Raw genomic sequence first — 18562 nt, forward strand, 5'->3', positions numbered from 1 at the left:
GAAGCGATGGGAAAATCAGGACGCCACAACTTTACCATGCATTGTCATCCAAACCAAATGTGCATCCAAATTTTCAGCTCAATCAGAAACCGGGAAGTGAATCAAATTTGACTTAAAAGATTTGATTACAGACAGACAACGGAATAGGTGAAACTAAATAAAAGATTGTAATAATAAGCAAAGGTGTAAAAACATATTTAACTGAATTACACTCTTTTACCTAGGATTACTTTATTATGTTCAAGATATGGAGACTCTGTACCCTTGTGATTAAAAGCTAGTGAAGTCTTGAACATATTGGGATATGCACTAGAGAATTTGTATATCAATTCTTTTGTATGTAATTGAATATATAAAAATTGAAGATCCTCGATTTTTTATTCAGAGTTTACATAAGTATAACATAAATTTCGACTAGCTAGGGATTCTCAGCACATTCTGAGAAGTCCCTGACCAATATAGTCTCTATATAGAGGTAACAATTATAAATAACTGGGCTCTTTCATTTTTTATAATTAATAATAAAAATTATGCATTTAAAATGACATTATTTATTTCTTGAATATATAAATACAAAATAATAATGATAATTAATTTTAATAAATGAATTATTTAAAGAATTTCTTGAACATACAACTCCAATTAATAATACTTTTAATTATATATAATTTTAATCTAATGGTATTGCGATAATATTTTTAATATAATTGCTTAGAAATGCTGAGATATAAAAGTATGTGATTTTGAAAACGCTGTCAAAAATCCCATCAATTTTTCTAAATTATTTGTTTGGACATGAACATCTTAAACAAAATTATCAATTTCTTAAAACACATAAAAAACAATTTTAAAAAAAATTACATAAAATATATTTGAAGAAAATTATAAATTGTATTTTGAGATAACTTAAGTTGTGAAATTACATGAAAAGCTTTGAATTAAAAATAAATCCAGTAAGATACGTTCATTCAGGCGTACACAATTCTTTAGTCGACTAAGTTTTACGGTGCTTCAATGGTTGATTTTTCTGGTACGATTTTTATCTCTTCTGATACTCAGGAGACTCTTTATGACTTACTTAATTGGCTTTATTTAGTTTAAAAATTCTTTTTTATGTTTTTAAAAATGGAAAAAACAAATTTGGAAAAATTGATGGTTTTTGTTTTACATCGTTTTCAAAATCGCACACTTCTCTACCCCATCTGTATATTATACCTACTTATTTTTTTTTTAAAAGAAGAATAAGTAAATGTAAAATTGAAATCGTGTTGGAAAATATTATTTAAAAACAATTTACTTCCAGTCTTAAAATCAAACAACTTTCGTAATTAGATTTATATGACAAGAAAACAAATATTTAACAAATTTAAAAATTCCACTTTATATTACAGATTATATATAAATCAGTATATATTACAAATACAGGTGTTCGAATTTTCCTTGACTTAGTCGCTGCCTTGATTTACGATTTTGGTAACCGATAACCCTTAGTCTCTTTAATAAGAAAGTTAGACCGCCATATCTATAAGTGGCAAATATTCGCATTCGCAAAAAACTTCGTGAATGTTTAAAAAAAATGAATTTATGTACGGATATGTAATGAAAATAATTAGATAGGATTTATATTTTTTATTTACTTATATTTGGATTAAAAAAAAAAAAAGATTATATAACAGTCTTGAGGTAGGTTATATAAATAAAAATTATTTCTAATTTCTAAATTAGAACTCTATAAGTACCAGGATGACCGAACTTTGGTCGGTATTTTTTTAGTTAAAAAGACACAAACTTTATCACTAATATAACAACCGTTTAAAATGTCTCCATACAAATACCAATTTCAATGTCCCGTTAATCTACCTTATTTCGTTAACTATGATATACGTATATATCACACCAACTAAAAATCAACCAAAACTGACGGAGCCACACGGACCGCACACTATACAATACATACGAAAAGAACCACGTACAATTTATATACTCGCCAATAAATGTCAGGAAAAGTCATACTGTGCAGTTTATATTTCAGTTTTTCCTAAAAACACGGATAAAACGATGTTTTCTAAAAATGAAACCTAGATAGATTGATTTTTGGCCCCAAAAACCCCCTTCATACTTAATTTCATGATATTCGTTGTAGCCGTTTCCGAGATTCTAAATATATACAAATACAAGAATTGCTCGTTTTAATATAAAAGTTTAAGATAAGATAAGATAAAAATATCGATATGTACAACGTCAAAATCGGTTATAGCGCAGTTGAAAGGGCCAACAATTATGGTCGTTGTAAGCGATACTTACTTTTTTATAATAAAGTGAAAATATGTGCATGTGTAAACATGTTGGGTGTTATAACTGATTAATTTCAATGACAATTGGTCGCTATAACCAGTAGATGAGCTGCGAAGAGGCAAACTAAAGTTAACAATGTTTGAAATGGTATCATGATATTAAAATTATTAATAAATAATAATTAATTAAACTTATTGCATTAGAAATTGTCAAAATAAGAGCCAAAATTGCATTAATAATATATTTTAAATGAAATTAACATAATAACTTATTTAAATTTGCAATTTAAAACATATATACAACCCTTTTTCTCTATAGCCGATATATCGTTATATCCGATTTTATTATAGTCGATACATTCATGTATGTGTTTAATATAGGGATTTGGTCTGGACCTTTCAATTTCGTCGTTTTAACCAGTTCATCGTTATAGCCGATTTTGACTATATTTAAATTATACTCAGAATTTAAATAAAAAAATAATTATACACATTGAAATAAATCATATATTATTTTTTATAGAAGTAATTTATCATAATTAATATGTACACTAATATGTCATTCAACTCTCGTCAAAAAATAATTATCATACTTCTTATAATTATATTTTATGTCACAAGTGAAAGTCATCTTATTAAGTATATACGTATGTACCTACAACCGATTCAAATGAAATGTATGATTGGTTCAGATAAAAACGTACGTAGGATAATATTTAAATTTATTATCCATTGAAGGATTATACTGGATATCCATGTATTTTATATTCATTAAGAGGGGGGTTTTTTAGAATTTATTACTAAGTTAGTTCAGAACTACAACCAGATTTTTTCTCAGTCGATCATCAAACAGTAGCTATCGAGCTATACTCGAGGAGATTGATGATTATTTCGATTTATTATTTTTCCCTAAACAAATTGAAAATATCGGGCATTCGGAAAATATGAAATAACGTGTGTCATACACTCTAAATGAATAGTCCGAAAAAAAAGCTATTTACATACGATAAGAGCAACTCGTTGTGATTCAAATCGAATCCCAAAATATTTCCGAATTTTTTAGAATATACTCGGAAAAAAAGCGAATCAAACAATGCTAAAGTTTTTCATAGACTAATATATGGGCTGAAAAATGAGCCTCTGACTAAGTCACAACAGTTGTAGAGATTCCTTGAAAGATAGCCTACTAATAGATATTTTTATTCAGTTTTACTTCGAAATATAACGATTTCAATTTTTTTTAGCCTAATCACCAATCATATCAATAAAAAAAAACTGCAAGTACTGGATAAAAGGTGTACGGGCTAGTCACTTTATTTTCGATTTGAAACGAATTTTATGGAGGATCTGGATTCCAAGCTAAAAAAATTTTTTGTTTAACAGTCCCCCTCTTCCTAAATTAATTGAAAAAAATTTCACCCTATTAATAAATTTTGTTTCAGAAAACTATTCTTTATCGTTTTTGGTAATGTCGACTAAATAGAATTTGCAAATAAAAAAAAAATATATTTAAAGCAAATACGAATCAAAATTGTAAGAGTATTATAAAATTTTTATTTAAAGAAATCACTACATTTTATGTTGCATCAAACCGACTCATTTTCGACCCCCGAACTAAAAAAAAAAGGAGTGTTATAAGTTTGACCGCTATTTGTGTGTGCCTGTCTGTGGCATCGTAGCGCCTAAGCGGATGAACCGATTTTGAATTTTTTTTTTGTTGGTATCGTTTGAAAAGAAATTTAATGGAGAGTGTTCTTAACTAGGTGTGAATTTAGGGTTAAGTACCCAAAAACTAAAAAAATTGGCGACTATGTTCATAATCGGTTCAATTTGGAAAATTTTAGGAAAGGAAAACGGCAATTTAATCGAGAGTCTTCGTAGATATGTTTTAAGTGCGAGTTTAGGGTTCCGTATCCCGAAAAATTTGTCGGTGTTTTTTTAAAATTTGTTAATTTCACTTGTTCGTATTATGTATCTGTCAATAATTTAAGTCAATTAAAAAGCATAACATAACTATATCAATTGCTCTCGCTTAAAGAGATAATATTAAAGGATAAATGACCTAAACCTTCCTAGTATAACCTATTTTTCATCCGGGCTTAAGCAAAAGTTATATTAGACGTAAGATACTCTATATCAAAGAAATTTTTGAATTCAAAAGTAAAATAAAATACGTAACAACTAGAATTACAGGTTTGACTGTTAATATAAATAATAATTTTTATTAGCCCATTAAAATTTAAAATTTCCACAAGTATTCATTTTGATTTTGTCATTGAAAACGTAATATTTTTGTAATTCTAAAAATACTCATTGATTTTCAAAGCCACGATAAAATTATTGATAAAATCTACCGACCATTTTTTCATTACTTTAATACGAAAAGTCATAAATTATGAAGGCAATAAAATTTGTTTCATTGTTCTTATCAGTTTGATATAATATTAATTATATACACGAGTTATTATATTATTTATTGTTATAAAAGTGTGTATTGTGTCAAATATAGGTACATCTTATTTATATTTTCGATGATATTTAAACGCAAGTTATTTATCCTGTTTACTTATTAGCCAATCTCCCCAATCCATTCAATTATTTGGATAATGCTTTGATAAACTGCAACGATCGGAAAAACCTTGAAAATTTTTTAATATAACTCTAGATTTTTTTTTTAATTTTTAGTTTTAAGCAAAAAAAATACCTTTGTGATTTTTTTTCTAGACGCATAGTATGTGAAATAAAAATTATTGAAAAGTTAAAAATGCAATATTCAATTTTAAGAAAAATGTTTTTTTTGGCATATCTGAGGGAATTCGCTTAGCTAACGCAGCTCCTGCGCTACGACTTAGTTTTATTTCATGCGTCGCTAGTTAAACACTTTAGTCAAGTAAAATTTGAAATAATATTTCATTTATAATTTAAAAAATAATCTTAAAATTACGAAATTTTAGCACGTATTTTGGTTTTTCATTTATAATTTAAATAATATGTACTATAGTACCGAGAGGCAATAATTCAAAATGATATAGTACTTAAACAATTGGTTATTTTCTCCATGACTTTTATTTGAAACTTTACTGCATGACTCTCATAATTTGTGAGAAATGACCAAAAATTAGTTTTTGGAGGGTCACTCTTGGAAATCATCATTCATAACTCGCGCTCACTAAAAGCACATAAATATAGCTACAATTATAAATTGGTATATTTCTGAAAATTTGGTTGATTCGTTTCAGTTGCAATAAATTTTAATTTTAAATTTGATGTTAAGAGATTGTACGTCCTCCCTTTTATAGACGTTAATTTCAGGCTCGATCTTGCATAAACTACTTTTTTCCAATGAATGAACCTGGCATTGGAATATTTAAAATTTTATCACATGATTGAAATTCGGCTGTCTGTATATTTGAAATTGGTTATTAATATATTTTCAGATAAATTGATTTATAAATAGACTTAATTCTAAAAAGTGCTAATTTGCATTTGGAGATTTCTTAATTAAATTTGTGTATATTGATTAAGATTATTACTATTATTATAGAGTAATAAATGGACTTATCTTACTTAGCATTAATTAAAAAGTATTTTTCTACTAGTCAAAAAATACAAATAATAATTAAATTAATAGATTCCATTTGTAGATTGTTTATTTTTAATTAGTCTTGCAGCTTGTTAGATTAACTTTTTAAGTAAATATTTTTTAAAAGTAATTGAAATGTTAATTATTTATTGAAATTTTTACTTTTGTTTTTTAATTAGTATTTCGTTTATGTGTTAATATTAGTGCAAATTAAATTTAAAAAAAAAAATTAAAATAATAACATTAAATTGCAATCATACCAAACAAGGTAAGAAAATTTCGATGCCTCTCTAAAATCATCGCTATAAAATAACATCTTGTGAAAGAATGAAAATATGCAGCCAAGGCTAATGTATACCTTACGGGTTAATCGAAGTTAAATTCATTAGAATAAATTAAGCAATTATGAAATTTCGGAGATTTTTCGAATCTCTATCTTTTAATTTCTGTTTATTAGTACTTAATAAGTTTGTTATTTCATTAAATAAGCAAATATTCTAATTTAAAATACCATTCTTTTTAAATCACCAACCTGTTTTTAGGTATCGCTTTGACAAAAATTCTTTTTAGTTACAAGAAAACTAAATGGTGAGATAACTGATTAAAAATAATATTTCTTACGACGGATGTTTTAAAGATATAATTCCAAAATTTGAAAAATATACAGGTAGGTATTTTCAGATCAATGAGGTTACTTCTCAGTTCAGAAGATGCATTTTTAAACATTATAATAAGTATTCAATTATTACATTAATAATAACCAAATTAACTTTTAACATGATAACATTTTGCAATTTGCTTGCAATAATAACATTCTCATTTGAATTTTTTTTAATAGCTTACACACCTAGCCCCACTGACTTTAGCTGGTTACTCCCTCGCTATGTTTACATCAAAGTATTGGCCATGACTAAAAGTTTGATTTTATAACTATGGTTCTCAGTTAACTCTATAAGACCAATTCACTGTTCGTATTTGTTTATATGTCATTCTTTAAATTTTAAATACCAATCACAGGATGTAAGAAAAAGTATATGAAACACACAATACAATAGCTGCGAAGTCTTAGTGAATTTTCTCGAAAGTATTAGAAAATACTTCAACTTAAACGGTACTCTACTACGATACTTACTAATCGAAAATCAGGTTGAATAATAGTCCTTGAAAATTATAAGGGAGTTTGTCGCAATATCTGTGCGTAGATGAGATTAGATATAACAAATATTTTCTTATAAAAATGGTGGAAGCGCAAGGAAATATGTAGTATAATTGTACATAATTATTATTAAATTCGTACTTTGAGCATTATGTAATGTTTCACGTTTGATTTCTTAAAAAACAGAGTATCTCTAACTGGGTGATTACGAAAAGCTCTAAAATCTTTCAAAATATTTTAGAAAAGTCTAATTGAAAGGCAAAGGGGGCAGTGAGTGGTTTGAATCTTGCGAGAAAGATATAATACGGGAAGATGGCTCAAAGAGGCTAATACCAATCCCAAGATCAAAAGTGAATATTCCAATGATTTTGAAGTCATTTTGAAAACATGGCCGAATGGTTTAGAAAATTGTACAACCCGGTCAAGTCTTAGCATTATTTTCCCATATTCCGTATATAACATATGTTATATAAAAAGATTTTGATTTGTGGTTTTGTAAACACATTTGAAATATGATCTATGTCTTAATTAATTAATAAATAAATTTTAACCTTAATTTATGATACTTTAAAATGTGATTTTCTAAAATTTATTCTATATTTATGTAAATCACATGTATATGTATTATATCACATGATATATACCTACTAAAGTTATATATATATTTATGAAATATTATTTTTACAAGGTAACCTAGAAAATGATAGCTCTCTCCACCATATAGTGTTTGTTTTAAAACATTTAAAACGACAACAAAAAAATATGAAACTTCATTATCGGCTGACAACAATTTTAAAGGAGAACATATTTTATTAATTCACGATTATCAATTTGATTTCATTCCATTTATGGTGAACTTAAAGCGACCATTACTATTTTAGGACTAAAAAAGAAATAGAGACTCTTTTGAAAGAAAAATTACCACCCCCTTCCGAATATACTAAGAAGTAATTTGGTAGATACAGTCTAAAATTTTAGTTCGAAATCTTAGATGATGGCATGAAACTAAAAAAATAGTTTGGGTTTTTATATTCTTAGAAAGTTTCAGGTTTAATATTCTTAGAAATATTTCTATTATCTTGAATTTAGGGATAAAATTGTTTTTCGCTACCTGCTTAACTAAGAATTTTCCGAGAAGTAAATTATAATCTACAGCCAGAAAATCATAATAAATTGTAATTTTCAGAATATTAGAAGCCAATTTTTAAAAAGACAACTCATGCTTGATCAAATCCGTATTAGCTAAATCAACTTTTAGAATTTGGTCATATCGAAGATTCAGCTCTCGAGCATTCGCTGTTCTTTTATTTATGATATCTAGTATCAAAAATGTGGCCATCATAATGTTTTTTTATTGTTTCATTAATTACTACCATTTAAATTAAATTTGTGAAGTTGAAAGCTACTTTTCCAATTTTTCAAAAGTTTTGGGAACGAAATTTAGTGGGTTTGAAATCTAGTTTTTCAATTTTTTCCACGCTCCTGTATCTTTTATCAAAATCTTGAAAAGTTTTACATTTTTTACTTTTACTCCTACTCACTTTAGTGCTTTTAAGTTTGTGAATGGGAATACAAGCTTTAGCAAACTTAAAATGTGAAGGCGGAGAAGATAAAATGAAATTTTGCAGGCACTTGAAGTCCATATAGTTTAAATCCGATTTCGTTTTTATCCTCTGAAATAATTTTCAAGGAATTCTAAAGTCATGTTTTTCGTTATTTCCGGGTCAACTAAGCATTATTTTAGAAAATTATGAGACACTATAATTGCACCGAATATAATTATAAATCAATCCATGGAGGTATTCATCACAATGAAATGATTGCAATATTTTCTTTCATTTATCATAATTCCTGACAAAAAGAAAATTTAAAAATAGTTTGCAAATTTGCTCGATCTTATTTGGATTCTAAATTTGATATCTGAGAAACTGATAAAATAGGTATTAGATACAATATCTCGTAAACCAGATTGAAACTTGTAGATCGACATGTCAACGGTATTTCTACTTTTAAGGAAGATTAAATGACTAAAGGAGTTTTATGATTATTATCTTCAAGGAGTCAGGAGAAATATAAGGATTCTCCATCTCGCCATATTAATGATTTATTAACATACTGTATATAATTCATAAACAAATCAATTATAAATTCAAGAACCGTGTATTTTTGTATTTAATAGTTTTAATCCGAATTTAACGGGTAATACTTTTTTTATAAATTCTTTGCTGTCAATAAAAAGACTACTTACAAAAATACCGCAACAAAGCAATATATTTTATTTAATTGATATAAAACTTACATATGTTCATGTTCATTTTTTATTGGACAAAACAATAATATATATAAAAAATACATGGCACTATTTAAGGAAATCATGTAAATAGGCTTGTTAGAATAACAAATAAATGCCATTAATTTTATTTAATTAAACACCTTGTTAAAACTGAAAGTATAGTAAATATTTTAAACAATTAATTAATGACTATATATGTAGACGTAAAAGCGTATTCTAGTTTAAGGTATTAGGTATAAGATAACTTCTTATTGCCAATAAAAATTAAATAAAACGCATTGGAACTAAATACGCTTCCATGGGCGCAGGCGTGGTTATTTTTAAGGTGGTTCATATAGGGTCTAGAGAATCTAGGGAGGTGCAATATGTACCTACCTAATTTGTAAAAGTGTTTAAACAAATTGAGTTCAAATCGAGCTGTCTTTTCTGTGCATTTTTTTTTCTTATCCAAAAAAACGTGAAAAATATTTTGAAAAGTTTAGTAAAAAAAATTTAAAAAATTGATCTCGAATTGAATATAATTTAATACTTCATATTTTTCAATTCGATAAATATAAGCTAAGTTCATTAGAATTAATTACCTGATTTATTGGCAAAAGCGATTTTCGGCAAAACTAATCAAAGTAACTTACCCGATAACCAAAATTTAAATCGAACTTTTGAAAAAAATTACTTAAATTTTCGTATTAGTAAAGGTAGAAAAAATATGCTTTTGACATGTAAGTAACTATACTTACAAAATTGATTATTTTTTATTTTTTCGAAGCTTAATGATATTTATTTGACCAAATGTAGGTAGATACAAAGATGATATAGAAAAGAAAGCATATGCGTGCGTAAAAGAATAATTTTATGTTTACAAACTTAATAATTGTTCATACATATAACTATAGTATTTTAGAAGTAAAATCAAACTAATTATGAACAAATTTCTATAAAAGGTAGTAAAGTGATAATAAATAGATACATTTATTAAAATATTATAAAAACTTAATTATTAATTGATTTTATTTTAGTTTAATAATTGATTTTATACCCAATCATTCAAAAATATGGATAATTTTCTCTCTCGTCCGAGAGAAAGACATCCTGAAACATACATAGTACAAGCCGAGGTTCCCGTTGTAAGTTCAGCTACGGGCGCTTATAGGAGTTTCACGTTCTGGTTAGATGGGTTTGTGATCGTAGTTCCATAATGTGTATTGATAGACGCGCCAAAAATCATAGCAGAAAGAACAAGTACCATTGCGACATCTGCAATGTAGTAAGGGACTCTACGATGGGACTCAAGACCATACTGTCGAGTTGAACTTACAATTTAGTCACTAATGTAAGTGGCGCGCCAAAATTTTTACACCATACAGCAGGGCTTCTTAAACTATGGGTCGCGACCCCATTAGGGGTCGCGTAGCAAAATTCTGGGGTCGCGAGAGGTAAAAATACAATTTAACAGAAAATGTTTTTTAACTTGTAAAATTATTGTTATAAAGATAAAATAACAATTATCGTAGATAAATATATCATAAAATCTTCTAATTCGGGAAGATTGTTTGTACCTGCATTTCTATTAAGAGTATTATAATAACTAGAATAACATTTACTATGAATTAGGAAATGTTATTGGAATTAATAAAAAATATAAATTTATTTTTGTCAATCTCTAAAAGCCGAAATAATCCCGAGAAATAATTATCAACAAAATTTCTAGGTATTATTGCTGAAGAAACAGCTTTAACACATATTAAATCCCAATATCGTTCTGCGATAAAAAATGTTGAAGAGGTCTTACGTCCAGCAGTTTCAAACATTCCACCAAGATTTGATTTGTTATGCAATAAAAAACAGGCACATCCATCTCATTAAATTTTTACTTATACTTTAATTTAATACTTACCACGCAATTACTTGAATATATTCGAGAGAATTAAGACGGTCAGAATTAAACTTATATATTTTCATATGTATATGTATATTGTTACCTAATAAATAAATCATCAAAAAATATTAATTTATTTTTCTTTTATATTTGTATGGGGTCGTCAAGAAACTCGCAATCATAAATGGGGTCGTGAATTACAAAAGTTTAAGAAGCCCTGCCATACAGTATTGTAGTGGATGCGCTATGATGAATGAGAAAGAAGACTGACAGTTAGTTCCTATGTGTCCTTGTCATAGTCATATACTCATATATGTCATAATTATATGATGCACAGAGATTTTGTGTAAACAATATCTAGTCAATGACGTATAGATTAGACAAGGACACAAAGGAAGTAACTGGCAGTCTTCTCTCTCATTCATGATATTTGAAATTTTGGGCCATGGTGTTCTCTATGTATAAGATTCTATGATTGTAAATAACGCTATAGTTATGGATCTTACGGCAATATTATATAGAGTATTAACTCTTACTTTTGAGTATCTGTCCCGATACTTTTTGAGTACCTGTTCCTATATACCATACCAGCATTGTAATAAACGCCATGCATTTCTTAATGTATACGTATTTTTAAGATAAATATTATAATAATAAAGTAAATATATCTTATGAATAAAATCATTAAAATTTGATAGGTATAGGCTTATTGCTAAAATATCTGACTTAACCCAAATTTTAGATGAATATCTTAACACACCTTTTTAAAACACCTTGTATGTATTCATAATCAACTTGACAAGAATGATTATTCACACATCATTTCACGAATGTTATGTTAATAATATGTCAAAAAAATGATATTATAATGACAATCTAGTTTTAGAAATTTAGTTTTCTTATAATAAGTAATCAATTAAAATATAAAATGAATGCTTGCTTGCATTCTGACTTTCTGAAAGATTAAATGTATTTATCAATTTATTATATTTAATAGCTGTTTATATCACTTTTATTAAATGTCATTTTGCAATTTTAACAATCAATTCATTAAAACAAAAATATGTTTGCCTAATCCCTATATATTATAAATAAGCTTTCACGCATAAACTACTGAATGGATTTGAATAAAACTCTACAACAATATAGCTCATACATCAGAATAATACTGGCATTGTACTGCGCCATCTATAAGCATCATTTTGAACCATAAATTAAAGATAGTAAAAATATTAAATGTAAACCAATTCATGGCCATCTTTTCATTGAAAACTGTACATTTAATTTACTCGTGTAAAACAATCCTTATCATTATTTCGAATGTTATGGAAGGGGACAAGTGGAAGCAAGGGAGGTGAAAGCTATAACGCGGTGTTCTTTACCAATGTTTAAGCTTGTAATTTATAGGAAAAAAGTGAAGGCCTCAAAAACTTAAGTATATGAAAATACACACCACCCCATGTTTTCCGAGAGACTGTCTGTGTAGTACAACTGATGACTCTGATCTGGACTCTGTCTGGAAAAATACAAAAATCACGTTTGTTTAACGAATGATTGGGTGAGAAATTTTTTAAATATCGCCAAATAACGTGTACGAAAAGCTTTTATTTCGAAGCGATTCTGGAAATATTTCCAAAAATACTAATCTAAGCGTCTGGTGAGAAAAAATTTTATTTATTTATTTATTGGCCATTATCTAAATGAGCCGCAAGTGAGGCAACTGCAACTATTGAGATTCACACTTCACTTAGATTGAAATTAAATGATAATATTCTACAAATCAATCCTTTTGTTACTGCAAAATCATTCAACTATACCTATATTAACTTTATTTTATTTAGTATTTACAAAGATTGAGTTTGTATTTACATTTACATCAGGTGTGGCGTACAAAGTATTAAATGCAAAGGATTTAAATTGCATTTAATTAGAACATCTGCTTGTTTGTATCTTAAGTATCTATATTAGATTACAACAAGTGCACTTTATTATTATTGCGCATAAAGTTTTTAGAGCGTATACAAACAAATAAAACATCTTATATGTATGTGATTACTGATTACAATTAAATGTCTCATGTTACAATATTAACTTTCCTATTATTTATAATTTTAACAGATTTTAACGTGACAAAATGATACTGATAGTTATCTGTTACAGAATAATAACGGATGTGGTATATGTAAAAACCGGTGAGCCAAATAAAATTAAACGATATTTATTTCAGATGTTCTTACACTCTATTCGATTTCAACATCTCTCTTCGGAGCTTTTCGGTATTTATCAAAATTTACAACTGTCAGTTCCAATACACAAAATTTGATGGTGATATGAACTGGGAAGATTTCGTATCCTAACAAAAATTTCTCGAAATAAATCGGAATCTTCCACATCGGTGTCTGTTAAAGTCGTGTTTCACTACCTTCAACGCCACCTCCTTGCTCTTAATCTCATATTCTGGGCGGCCCGTTTTGTCGTGCGTTAAAAATTTAAACTTTACAAAGTATTAATTTGCAAAAATGAATTTTTACATTTCACTTTCCAGTTGTGAGATTATATGTTTTAATCTTGTCTCAGTAAGCCACAAAATTGAGTCTATTTTCGGAGCTTTTGCATCTATCCTAATAATAATAAAACATAAGAGGGATACCGCAAATGCCTCCCTAGCTCTTAGGCCAAAGAGTCCTCCGTGTCCTCCTTGAGAACAACCTGTCAATAAAATTAAATTCTGTCGAAGCCAAGCGCAACTCAGAAAGCCCAAGTTCGTACCCAAACATTCTGTATCTAACGCCCTGTAGGTTTATGCAGAAGCAAATAACATTAATTGCATCTATCCTAATTTTGTTTTTTTGTTTTTTTTTTTGTAATTCTGTTACTTTTAACGTTGCTAAAAAAATATATTTAAAATCAGTTAATTGTTCTCTACTAAAAGCGATCCCGATCGATCTTCCCTAACAGAAATTATCAGTAAAAAATAATCAAAAGTCCTAAATTTTAGGCACCTGTGGAAACTTTATCTTCCTCATCCAGAACTAACTATACTTATAATTCATAGATTCTTGAAGGTTGGGGAAGGCTATTTTTCATAAACATTGGGCGGAAATTCTTTAACTAAACTTGATTTTAGTTTTGCTTTTGGCTAGAGAGTAAAGAGAAGGTAAAAGTGTATAGAAACAATTCTTTTCGATCGACTTCAATAATTCTAACACCTTTTAATTGCAAATCTACTTTTTTAAAAGATTTTTTATAGATACTTTAGTGATGAATTTAGTTAAGTATGTTAGCGACTTAGCAGGTATAAATAACAAGCGAAATATCAATATGTCGCTAATTAATAATGTACAAATTACACAATAATTAATGGAAAACATATATTACACAGAACCTGTTAATTTATATAATTATTAGAATTTTAATATTTGCTAGTCAATGAATAATAATAATATTATAATAAATCAATAATCCATAGATATCTACTTGCTCTAGAAAAACCATTCTCTTTATTGGATTTTTTCATCTGATTAATACCTGAACGTATATGCTCGAGGTTTGAATTAAATTAACATAATTTTGCAATAAACAAATCGTGCTTCACTAATAATGAATCTGCCACAGATCCGTAGAAATGGTATTGAATAGAGCAGGGGTGGTGAACCTTAATGTATCAAGGTCTCATTTTTTCTAAAGAAATGTTCCCTGAGTTCATAGACGTGTCGTCAAATAATTTTGACTTCGTGATTATTGGGAAAATAATAACAATGAATACTGTCAACTCTAAACACGTTATTTACTCACAAAAAAATTAATGTGCGTTCGTTCGTAATATAATACTTCATGAGCTTTGTAATCGGTGGCGTGCGCAAAATATTATGTCGCGTGCCATTGGTTTGCCATCCCTGGAACAGAATATATCGCCATTTCGATCCAAAAGTACAAAGCAGGTATATTTTTAGGAATTGCCAGTGTAGCACAAGAAACAACATTTATAATTCCCCGATGATTCTCGATTTTTGTACCATGTGTATATGAAATATATCAAGGTACTTATACTTTAGTCCCAAATTTGTAAGGCTTATAAAATTTATGCTTCGGACAATATTTTGGTACAGATGTTCATAAAATCCATTTCCGTCCGTCCGACAACACGATAACTCAAAAACGAAAAGAAATATCAAGCTGAAAATTTTACAGCGTGCTTAGGGCGTAAAAATTGAAATCGAGTTCGTAAAGGAGGTCAATTAAGACTTGTGTCCGCAGGACCCATCTTGTTTACCGTTAGAGATAGAACAAAAGTTGAAATGTAAAAATATTCCTTACAAAAAATGAACTTTTGTTTGATACATTTTTTCTTAAACATCACTGTTTACCCGTGAGGTCACAAATTATATTTGATCTCTTTTACTATATACGTTCCAAAAACGGATAACAACAAAAATTTTGAATGTCTTAGTATCTTTTTAAAGGTACAGATAAAATCATTAAAATGTATGAATTCAAAATTAGAAACAAATCAGAAGGATATTTCAATTGTATTTCTTGAGGAATAAACATCTAAATCTCAAGGAAATTACTTTTTGTAACAGATGTTCAAAATTGAAAAATACGACCTCGTGTCTGAAGTTAGTAAACAGTTTTTATAAATTCTAAAAAAAATTTCAATAATTTACATGCATATTTGAATAAGTGATAAGTCTTAAATTATCATTAAATAATATTTATACTTTTAAATGTTCTGCAAAGAATACCAAATAAAATTTTAGCTATTTCAAAATGGGAGAAAAGACAAAGAATATTGACTGCCATGTGAAATTGGAATCAAAACTTGTAATATTCTGTGAGTCGTTTGGGAATCAGAACTTTTATGCGATCACAGTCGATATTTTATTCTGGTAGGCAGAATTATTGCTGAGCTCATGACTGTTCTCGCATAAAATCGAATGCGCTGCTACTCGCGTATTTCTACTGCATAAGGCCAATGATCAAGTTCAATATCTATTTTGTAGACTCCAAAGAAACTGTGATAACACTCGCAGTTGCATTGGAAAATCAGTTCGGAGTAATTAAGGGGTGGATTAAATGATAACATTGGTGTGAGAGTTTTTGATCAGAACGATCTGAAGAATATTTTGGGGGCGGTTTGAAAAAGTTTCTCAGAAAGCAATTTTCATATTGCATCAGTAATACATGTACTAAAACTATATTATATTCGTAGATTTGATGGCCCGTATCTCGAAAACAATTCGTTAAAAATTTTTGTGGCCGTGAGAGCTTTTGACCAGAATGATCCAAAGAACATTTTAGGGTGTGTTAGAAAAAGTTTCACAGAAAGTCAGTAAAAACAGTACCGCAACTGACATATAAATAATATAAGAAGATAGAAATAATACCCAATACAAAACTTTAGTTGTGTTTTATATGGAACTCCTAATTAAAAAATTTAAATTTTTAATATTTGTCGTTTTGAATTTTGAACTTAATTTTCATATTTATCTTATTTAAAATGTAATAAAATTCTTAAAAGATAACAGTCTTTTCTGATGAAAAACTTAGTACCTAGAAGTAATAAGACTATTAACTTATTAATTTTATTGTTTTAAAATGTACTGTCTAATAAATAATTATCTGTACTGCAATTCTCAAGTAAATAATATTAACAATAATTACAATATGAATAAAACGTACGTAAATTTTAATAAAAAAAAAACCTTTTTTTATTTTACGATTGGAAAATATGAATCAGAGTAACCTTTGTAGCTGTCATATATGTTTAATTGAATAAATGTTGCACCTAACTGTGGGTTTAAATCATGATGTCTCGAATTCGAGAATTAAATAGAAATATTAGTAGAAATTCTGAAAATATTTATGAGGATATTAAATATAACACATTTAGGTATCTTTGAAAAATGAAGAGTAAAATTATTTTCTTATCTACAAGTAAAAATTAGTTTTAAAATTTCGAAAAAAAATTGATTAGTAATGAATTTTTTATTGTTTCAGTTGTTTGGAATCATGTTATTGGCATTGTTGCGAAAAATGGTTCTGTTATGATGAAAGCATTGCCTTATGGGAAGATCCAGATGCGGAACAACGAAACCATATCGGCTGGGATAATATGGCATATTGGGATAGTATATCAGTAATAGCTAATCGAAATGTTGTTACGATACAACCTTTAGCTGAAACAAAACCACCACAACAGCAATTATTATCTGTGAATATCGATGATCAATTTAATTTACAAGACGATTTACACCGACGATTATCGGAAGTATTTCAACATAGTTCTATGTTAAAAGAGGATCCTCCTAAATCTGGTGAAAATGAGAAACAAGTAACGTTTCATTTAGCTTCGGATGATTCAGATAAAGCATTAAACGAAGCGACAAATCAATATTGTAATTTCGAAACAACTCCAACACAAGATAATGAATTTAACACATTAAAAGAATCAAAAGACAAAGAAAGTAAAAATGGTGACACAGTGGATGCACCATTACATAAATTCCCGGAAAAAGCAATATTGAAAAATAGAATGTCTGCGGATAATTTCCCTACAACGTCGAGATATACAGAAAATCAACCACCTGATAAAATTCAGGCAAACATATTTACAATTAGTGGTCCACCACCGCTAAATAAAAAACCAACAGAGTTAAGACTAATAAAACAAAATAGTATGCCTAACTTTTATATAGAAACACCAGAAATTAGTGATGTACCACCGATAACCGCCGATCAAATACTCACAAGTCCAGTATTACCAAATACACCACAATTCACATACGATTTACGATCGATTGTTGAATTAGAAACAAATAAAAAGCAAACAAATGCAGAAATAGAAGCAAGTGAAAAATCGAAACGTTTAGTTAATATACGAAAGAAAATAGCACCACTAATAATAAAAACACCATCCTTAAGGAATATCACGTTGAAGCATAATATGGAAAAATATCCATCGTAACAGTCCATTCATATTTTTCATAAAAATACCGTATAATTAATTGTTATTTATTATTCCAAAGATTTGTTAACTTAAGAATCATAAAAAATTTATTTATTTTGAAATTTTTAAAATCAATTCAAAACCAAGCAGAAGCAAATAATATTTATATTATAATAAAAATATATTTTAATAAAAAATTAAATATAAAAATTTTATATAACGAATTGAACAAAATTTCAAACTAAAATAACATATTTACACCATGAGTTATGTTTTCCTTAACTGATCGATCAATATTGTTTGATTGGTTTCAGCACCCCAGTATCTTAAAGAAAATAGTTATTTGCGATGATAGTGGGATAACAGCATTATTAACGTACGAATGCGAAATTTGCACAACGATTGCGTAGC

The 18562-nt window shown here is 27.9% G+C and overlaps 1 protein-coding gene across 2 annotated transcripts in view; it reads left to right on the plus strand.

Moving 5' to 3' along the window:
• The window catches only part of LOC123300556, a 47521-nt gene extending 29228 nt beyond the window's left edge, over positions 1–18293 (plus strand). The window contains exons 1-2 of one of the 2 annotated variants that reach the window (XM_044883143.1): positions 16844–16880; positions 17203–18293. In XM_044883143.1, the coding sequence (XP_044739078.1) occupies positions 16870–16880; positions 17203–18169 (978 nt within the window). In that variant the 5' untranslated portion in view covers positions 16844–16869 and the 3' untranslated portion in view covers positions 18170–18293. Of the gene's footprint in view, positions 1–16843; positions 16881–17202 lie in introns of those variants that run through there. The other variant, XM_044883142.1, reaches the window with a different exon arrangement.
• The last annotated feature ends 269 nt before the right edge of the window (positions 18294–18562 follow it).

Source organism: Chrysoperla carnea, chromosome 5 (assembly GCF_905475395.1).
Source record: "Chrysoperla carnea chromosome 5, inChrCarn1.1, whole genome shotgun sequence".
Taxonomy (NCBI): Eukaryota; Metazoa; Arthropoda; class Insecta; order Neuroptera; family Chrysopidae; genus Chrysoperla; species Chrysoperla carnea.